The 9,352-nt window shown below is 38.5% G+C and overlaps 1 protein-coding gene across 1 annotated transcript in view; it reads right to left on the bottom strand.

Annotated features, from left to right (window-relative positions):
• Positions 1–7,142: 7,142 nt before the first annotated feature.
• LOC100543179 (phosphatase and actin regulator 3) overlaps positions 7,143–9,352 on the bottom strand; it is a 17,298-nt gene continuing 15,088 nt past the window's right edge. Inside the window, exon 8 of the mRNA XM_019622090.2 lies at positions 7,143–7,285. Coding sequence (XP_019477635.2) covers positions 7,143–7,285 — 143 coding nt within the window. The remainder of the gene's footprint in view (positions 7,286–9,352) is intronic.

Raw genomic sequence — 9,352 nt, 5'->3', positions numbered from 1 at the left:
GCTTACATACATTATCATGCATTCTGAGCAATCCAATTAGGCAGAGGATTTCAGTAGCTGAAGATAAGTTTAGCTTGCAGGCCCAAATTTGTGAAACAATCCCAAGAACTTGGATTCCCAAGACCTGCCATTAGAAATCTGTTCAGCTTTGCTCGCCATTTCCACAGATGTCCCTGAAATGCCCCCCATTCCTGCCCCGTTTTTTAGCAGTGACTTAAGCACACTTAAGTGACTGTTTTTTTGTTTTGTTTTTTTTCCCAAGCTTCTACCGTCACTTTCTCTCTGCTGCTGAAACAACTAGGAATGGTCAAGATTCAAAGCTTTCAATTTATCTGCCATGCTCAAAGTGGAGGGGGCATGTCATCACAATGCTAACTGTAACTTAGTGGTCCCTGGCTAGCCCTCCCCCCCGGCTGCTCAGCAATATACCTGACCATGACATGCTGGTTGAGGGGAAAAAATATTTCTTAACTATTTCCTTTCTCTGCCCCATACATCACATTTCTCAGATCCAACTGAAATAATGCTGCCACACTACATATTGTGATGGAAACTTTCCAGGCTCCAGTCCTAAGCCTGCTGTCATCAGCTTCTGTCCCTTGTCTCTCCCTTCTCTGCCTGTCACACATAAGCAGAACCATTTTACCTTTGTGGGCTAAGGTATTCTTATGTGATGTGGTTACTTATTGTGAAGCAATCTCATCATCTCTCTTATGCAATAAGACAGGTAAATAGGGAGGAGCGTTCGATTCCCCTGTAGACCTGGAGCAAACTCTGTTGGGAATGTCTGCTCTACATAAATATTCTATACAGATTCATATAATGCATGATAATAAATAAAATTAAAAAAAGACTGACAAGTACCTGCAGGAGCAAGAGGCTTTCTTCCAGAGTGATATCAACTTAGGTTTTGTCTGAATTTCACCAAGAAAGCAGGGCTGGTTCTAGCTGGTGAACGAACTTGCCCAAAGCATCAACGTTTATGTTATGTGAGCTCAGATACAGAAGACTGACTCTGAATACTACATTTTGTCTTCAGGTGTGTTCACTCAGCCGCCCCTGGCTTTGCTTCCAGTCTGTGTCTAACTTCAAAGCTAGGCAAGCATGTTTTTCCTAAATAGCATCCCCATCATCTTGGCATGGTCAAGAACACTGTCCTAGACCAGATGGACCACTGTTCTGATCCGGGAGAGCATTCCTCCATATTTTTATAAGAATTAAAAAAAAAGTCTCATCATAGAGTGAAGATGAAGACTTCTGTGAGCAACTGAATGAAATGTGACAGACATTCGCTGCAGATCAATATAGGAAAGGCAGAGGGAAGATGGCAGGGCCTGAGGGATGTAGCAGCCCTCAGAAAAGGTTGAAGGCTTCACTGGCTTGATGCAGTGCAGTGACCTAGGTCCAGTTGATGGTTATTGCAATAGAATGGGGTTTGAGGGTGTTAAAATATAATATAAGGAAGTGAACACGAGCTCTCTCTTCATTATATACACCATGAAGTGCTTTATGAATAATAACTTCTTTTAAATCAGAGGTTTGCATGCATGAACCATGTGTGATTACAGGATATTACCATGCTACTCAAAGCAAGATACTCTTTGATTAAGATCATCTTACTGAAATATTTATGCCAACTCAATCATGAAGCTATTGACCTGCTTCGAGCAGTTATATGATGTGCTCTCTGGGGCATGTATAAATTGGGTGTACATTATACCATAAATCAACTTGAATTTGAAACAAAGGTATGGGATTTGAAGGCACAAAGAATCCATTGTATTAGCATATGAACTCTAGCTACATTTGGAAGCAAAACAAAAGTATCATATTTAGCTTTACTTGGTCTTTAGTATTTACAGATCTAACCTGCCTAGAAAAGCTAGAGTAATTAATTCTAGCTATTAAATTTTAAAATGCAAAGCCACAAATGTGGTTTTAAAATGCCATAAGGGGGCAGGAGGGAGGGAGGAAGGGAATAATGAACAAATAGATATTTTATGATTTCAGTTCTCTGTTAAGTTCCCAGCAACCTCTGCTTCCTATTAAAGGGTTTTAGAAGGTAGATTAATTGCAGAGGGGAAGGAAAAGCATTAAAAAAATTAAAAATCCCTTTCCATCTTTCATCACAAAGCCCATGGCTTCCTTTTGTTCTCCTATTAAATGAAACAGCATTCAGCATAAAGACTCAATTAGCAAAGGCTTTTAACAAATAGAAATTCTTGTGCTAAATCTCAAAGTCAAAGACTAGACTTGCCTGTGTCCCGTGCATAAGCTGCTTTCTATTGTTATGATACGAAGCTAAGGAACAAGAAACTGCAGATACATTAAATATTTATATATTTTTTAAATCAATATTACAATGAGAACTGGGCTTTACAAAATCCAGAGTCAACTTCCAGTGGTGTCACCGGCTTGCTATAAAAACTCAGAGAAGGAAATTAATCTCAATTCACTATGTGGAAAAAAATGAGAACCTCTTGTTTTATTCTGCTGCTTTATGTCTTTTCCAAATTAGAAAAAGCTAGTTAAAGTCAGAACAGTTCCTCTTTATATGCTGCACAGCAACTGGCACAATAGTGCATTATGTCAGTTATGACCCATAGGTATTACTCAGACTAGAAATCTATGCTGGAGAATCTGAGCCTGAATCTTTTTTTGTAATCTCTGATAGCTCTTCTATGATACATAAAAGACATCTGAAGAGGTAAGGAGAGAAACAGAAATGTCCTTTGTACTGAGTATAGAAGAGACTGGTAATACATCTGTGTGTTTTGTGAGACACTGCAACTCTGAAGAAGCCCTTTTTCAGTGGGATGGCTTGTTTTGATGGCTGTATCTTTAGGACCTAAGAATTTCTTCAATTAGATGCAAATGCATTACTTAATATCATTGTAGAAAAGCAATAAGGGAAAACGAATAATCCTGCGTTGTTTGCATATTGTACATCATCATCCCTGCTGTTTGTAATGCCAGAGTACAGTATGCAACCAAACACAACTGTTTGAAAGAAATTGTATTCGTTGAACTAGGTTCCTTCAGGTGCATGGCAGAGGATTCCCAAGAACTAGTGAAGACAGAATATTTAAAACATGCTAGAACTAACAAACTTAATTCTGATTCAACAAGGGAAATAAAGGACATAAGAACCTTCTAGATCAGATAACTAGTGAAAAAGGTTTTCAAGGATATGTAATTGGAATAGTACTCTACCTCTCATGCTCAAGTTTAGACCCAATCTTTTATGTATGCCAAGGAATTTGCTAGCAGCACTGAGAACGGGAGACTGAACAGGTATCTGGAGCAGCAGAGCACAGCACACAGGGTCTGCAATGTGGGAGAAGAGAGCACATGTGAGCTGTGCAACAATCACGCTTGCACCTTTCAAAGTGAGATTCAGTTCAGTCAATCACCAGACGTGATTGTAATGATGGGAGGAAAACAGGACTCTGTTATTTTTCCAAGGATTCCAGAGTGTCTATAGATGGGGGGAGGGAAAGGAAAAAAAAAACTCGTAAAATAACACCAGCAAGTATTTCCCATATGTTTACCTGACTGTTGTAAATTCAGACTGTTATGATGCTGTGTAACGAGTACTTCAACCTCTTGGTCAGAAAGGTTTAAATATATTTTCAGCAACATTCAAACTACCTGCCAACTTGGGTTTTAAGAGAAACAGAAATGTAAAATGCTTTTTTTTCCTCATTAGAGGTCTGTAGTTCGTTTACAGAAGTCTAATATATGTCTAAATACTCCTAGCAGTAGTAATGGTCAGATCTTGGAAAAGCCTACAAACGACCCTCAACATGAATAGTATATTAATAGAATTCATTTCACTTCTACAAGTGTTAGTATTAAGACATCATATCCCTATCTCCATCTTGAATCCTAAAAAAGTAAACAAGTATTTATAGTTTCAGTAAGTAAAATATCCAGGCAACCAGCATGAGGTAGTCTGCATTAAGCATTCCTCTTGTTCAGTGATCCGCAACACAATGATACACTACTGTCATGAATCCAGACGTGTGCCATACCAAAATTACTGGATATGTTCTACTGCAGTTTGTGCATAAGTCCCATGTGTGGGACTTGCCTAAGTACCCTGTGTCCATTTTCCTCTCCAGAAATGGGGAGATTACTCTCCCCTCGTGGAAAGTGCTGGTGAAGAGCTGCCACAGACGAGTCACGCACCAGGATGGAAAGTCTCAGAGGCAGGAAGAGATGTTCCACTGCAGGACAGAAGAAGGGAGTTCTGTGCCTCCCTGCATGACAGGAACTTGGGTGCACATAGATGAGATAGCAAGAAACGGGAGAACTGATGAGAAAGAAACAGAGCTTCCCAAAAGCACAACAACCCCTTTGTTAAAGGTTACCTAGCATTGCACTACTTAGTGATATTGTGGTGATTCTTATGGTGCTATGGTGTTAGGAACTGGACATCCCACAAATAACAAATGCCTTGGGGAGCTGTACAAGACTGAAATTTGGATTTCAATAGAAATAGGATATTAAATTGGAATGTGAGTTAATATCTGCACGTTTCTAGTCTCAACTGTGTGTTCCTCAGTAGAGTCCCTATGGTATCATATGAGAAACTAAATATATGTGGAACAGTAAGCTTCAGCTGGGAGCCCTTGGTCTGAATTAGATCAGATACTTGCTGACTTTGAATAAAAGAACTTAAACTATCACGAAACTTCATATACATGAAAAATATGGTGAAGTTATAAAGTGGAGCAAGCCCATTTTCTAGCTTAATTTTGGTCATAAATTAGTACTGTTGGGAAAGACCTGGCATGCTCATTTTTTTAAGAAGAAATACCATGCAGGGCAAACAAATTCTATTAACAAAATAGACTACTTTATACAGGAAAATGAAATAGAGACCAAAGTCTTTCTGATAGAAGAAACCAATGAATATTTTCATAGGTAGGCTGGCTCAAGCACTAGTATCAAATCAATGAAGTACATCATGGATAAGACTGCAAGTCCCTGATTTAAGTTGCAGTGATCTGAATGACTGCAGAATGATGACAGCACCAGCAGGGCATCAACAGCATCTTTTTTTTTTTTTTTTGTTCCTGACATTCACTCCACTATCAATTTTCTAGAGTCTTAAGTATATGTTTTAACTTATGGACAATTACAGGTTTTTCTGAATTATGGGCCTGGAATGAATAGTTTTACAGCAAAAGTCACTGGAGCAGATTTAGAAAGCTGTCACCAATTTGTATCTGCAGTCCACTTGTATCCATTTCTCTTTGCCTTTCATTTGTTTTTTGCAAGTATCCACAGTACAAACCTACTTTACTTTTAATGTGTTTGAGTGTTTGAACCTTCCCTGCCATCAACTCCCATCATCAGATAGTTTGCTAGTGTTACGTCCTGATGGCTAAGGAGGGAAAGCATGACATTCCAATTGTTAACAAGTCCCTAATGCTATGTGCAAGACTCAAAGCCAGAGAACTTCTTGAAGCAATAAATATGTCAGTAATTAGCACTAATGAAAATCTTCATCAGCATAAAATAACTCTAATAGGCCTTTGTTAGGCACATGAAGGGAATTACAGTCTATCCAGACTAGCTTACAGCTTTAGGAAAAAAAGAGAAGAATTAAAAAATAAAAGTATAGAATATTCCTGTACTCAATGTTTTATTGCCTTATAACTTTCCCTAGGCATTACTTAGGTGGTTTATGTCCCTATAGTACCTGTGAGGCTCTGCTCGGTTACAAGTTGCCCTTCAGCCCAGAGACCTGAGGAATATAACACATCAAATCTCTGCCTACAGGGAAATACAGAAACGTTTCTTGCTATAATACTTCTGAATTTTGCGAATTAAGAGCAGTGATGAAGGATTATGAATTATCCCATTTTCTCTCCTTGAGTTAATTCAGTGTCCTGTGCTGCTGATCATGGAGCAACGTAGAGTATCTGGAGCAGCTTTAACTTGCCAGATCTTGAAGCACACCACAGCTTAGCACAGTGATGGAGAAGGCTTCTCAACCAGTCTTCTCCAACCAGAATTCTAGAAATCATGTGAAAATAGCTGTCAATGAGATCTAACACTACTGCTTGAGGAAATAACTGACTTGATTAAAGGGAAGAAATGTTAATTCCTTCCTATCTTTCTACTATTCCCTACACAAAGAACAGGAACAATATGCACCGTGTAAATACTGGAGGAAGTTATCTATTTGTCACTGAAGTTTGCAACAGATAACTAGGTCCATGTTTTCTTCTCAGGCTGCAGTTGTGGCATCTTAGTTGATCACTGTGAGGAGCTGCTGTTTAATTAACATAGGACCTAAGTGAAGGACCTATATTTGTATCTTTGCTTTAGATTAAATAGCCATTAATTGTCTCTAGTCAGGTTCACTGAATGCCTTGCTTATCTTATTTACTACAGGAACGTTTAATAAGATGCCAGTAATGTGTTTGTTTTTTAAAGATTTTTCTTTTTCATGTTATGAAATTCACTGTGGCCTGTAAAGATTACATCTCTTCCAGTAAATCAAGCTTATAGAATAGCTTCTCATTTCTTCAGTGAATGCTTTGTGAAGAAAAACACAATAGATAATAATCTTTATTGTGAAGCCTCAATTATTTGATGCTTGTAGTAATTGCAACTGCTGCTGGCAGCAGTCAGGATTACAAGTGTCCAGAACTTCTTACATCTTCTAACATCTCAGGCTATTGGAACCAGCCAGTTACTTAGTTATTTCATGTGTCACTGAGTCCTCTTTACAGAAATAGATCAACCAACCAACCAACTTAAGTGTTTGTTTCTCACATGGGAAATTCCCTTGGAGATTTGATCTCAACCAACAGTTCATCAGCAAATTGCATATAACAGCTAACCAGATGACAACAGGAAGGTGAACTAACACCTGCTGTCTTCAGTCCTTGAGTCTGATGTTTACATTACCCAGTATCACCTGAAAAGAGATTACGTGGTCCAGTGATAAAGAATCTCGAACTTACAGGACAGCCAGCAAGTCTTGTAACCATACTGTGTACACATGATCAACTGTTAAGGTGATGTTTCAAGAGAGAAAGGAAAAATGAAACACTGCATCAGAGTTTTCTTAGGAAAATACATGAAATATCTACTGGCACCTCTACATTTTCAGCAGTCTAACATCATTGAAATCTCCTGGACAGAGCTCGGCTAAAATAATAATACCGGTCAAGAAGAGGAGTATAAATTATATGAACACCAGGAAAATCTTTATAAAATAGGCAGACTTCATCTACCACTACATTATCTACCTTGATATCCTTTCCTGCAGCAGACATAGTGAAATGAATTGGTGCAGAATAATCCCACCACATCATGCATTCAGGAAAATGTTGCAAAAGAAGACTTAACCTCCAGCAGAAATACCTTATTCAAATGCCACACAAAAGTAGGAATGTTTCTGTAAGGATCCTTCAGTCATACCTTTATTTCGCTATTGGCTTATTTGTCTGCATAATTTAAACATGCATTTAAGTCACGCATTTAATTTTTTTAAATGAACAAAGAATCCTATGTGTTTGTGCTTCTCTTAACAGGCGAGTCTGTGAGCAGGACTGGGATGTAAACACAAACTTGGTATCATTCAGCACTCCTAATGCATTTTACTTAAGTCTTTGGACTTAAGAGTCCATAGATGTTTATTCTGATCATACAATGAGAACGACAAAATTTTTCAGAATAACACTGTAAGATAAAAAATGTGGTATGGTTTAGCATATATAATTCTTACAGTAGTATGAACTATATTTCAGGTTTTTGAGCTATTACTTAGAATAAGAGTAAAATATTTAACGTTTTATTATCAGGTGGGAACATGCAGATGCTCAATACTATCTGATAAACAAACTTAAGCAGTATATAGAAAACCTGAAAAAGCTTACTGAACATGCTAGCTATACCACTCATTATTTTTACCCACCTAAACTAAACCCATATGTATTTAGCACCTTTTGTTTCTTTCCACATATTGTATGTCTATCATGATACCCTAAAAGACATCCTTTCTTACATATTACTATAGCTTCTACTATGCAGTGGGACACTGTCCTACCAGATCAAGTCTCTTTTAGGGGAGGAAAAATGCTACTTAGTATTGATAGTTCTTTCTCCTCACAAAAAAAAAAAAAAAGTAGAATACAAATATCTTTGTCTATGTGTCAGACATGCTGTATACTTTCTTTGTTGTATATTTCACAGAGGTCCAAGTAATTGTCTAGCAGAAAACACCATAGGGGAATTAAAAGTGAGATTGAATATATAATCCTTTCATTAGTCACTTCTGCTTTCAGAAATCAAATGGCAGAAACATACATTCCTTTCAGTCAAGATTGCCCCTTTGGGAGTGAGTGGAGCAGTTCATGTTAGAGTCCTTTGTTCCCCTTACTTACAGTATTGGAACTGTTGGGCATTAGAGACAAATCATCTATTGTTTTGCTTAATTTAATTTGTATTTAATTCTAGACCAAGGTGCTCAGAATTGCTTGATAAAACAAATAAGTGAGAAAACTTAAAATAGTTACAAATATTAACACACGCATTGGATCAGAAGGGAACACTGTGGCAGGTGTATCAAAAAGAGACTGAAGCATTTTATTCACACAGTAATCTGAAATAAACCAGACCTAGAGTTCAGTCCCTAAATGCAGTTTTGGACTACCTCTTTCAGGCTGACAATGCCTGACCAAAACCTATTTCTGGGTTTAGAATTCAGCATAATGGGCAGGGAGTATCAACACTCCATTCATTGTCTTGTGCTATTTTGATTATTCCTTTTCTCTTGCAGGGCGTGCATGATTGTCTACTTATATAAACCTAGAGTAAACTGGCTCTTAGCCTTTGCTCCTAGCTTATTGCTGGGTCTTCCTTTGCAAGCACATCACATTAAAGCGATGCAGTTAATTGTTTCTTTTTCCTCTAAAGGGGTCGTCATTGCTCAGGTGCTGACATCTGCAATTACTGACTCACCACCCCAACAGACAATCAGAATTATTCCTCAAAGTGAAGTTAAGCTGAAAATATCATTAGCCAGTGTTAAAGGGGAGGGGAAAAAAAAAAATTCTAATCAGAATATTCCGTTTATATGCTGGTAATTCAGCCGGCACCACCCTCTGCGGCCACACTTCGTAAGAAGATTACACTTCTCCCCACGAAGTGAAAATTACCTTCTTGAGGGGAGAAAGTGCTTAATTACGACCCTGCTGCCTCTCGTCTCCATGGTGATGCCACGCAAACAGCCCACTCCCTTCTACGCTGGGAGCCCCGACCCCCACGCTCTCAGGGCAGCCCTGGTGCGGCGCCCCCCGCGGAGCCCCGGCAGCCCCCCGGCGGGAGC

The sequence above is a fragment of the Meleagris gallopavo genome, chromosome 22, assembly GCF_000146605.3.
Source record: "Meleagris gallopavo isolate NT-WF06-2002-E0010 breed Aviagen turkey brand Nicholas breeding stock chromosome 22, Turkey_5.1, whole genome shotgun sequence".
In the NCBI taxonomy this organism is placed as follows: Eukaryota; Metazoa; Chordata; class Aves; order Galliformes; family Phasianidae; genus Meleagris; species Meleagris gallopavo.
Note: the sequence above shows the minus strand (reverse complement) of the source record. Positions and strands in the feature narration are given on the sequence as shown.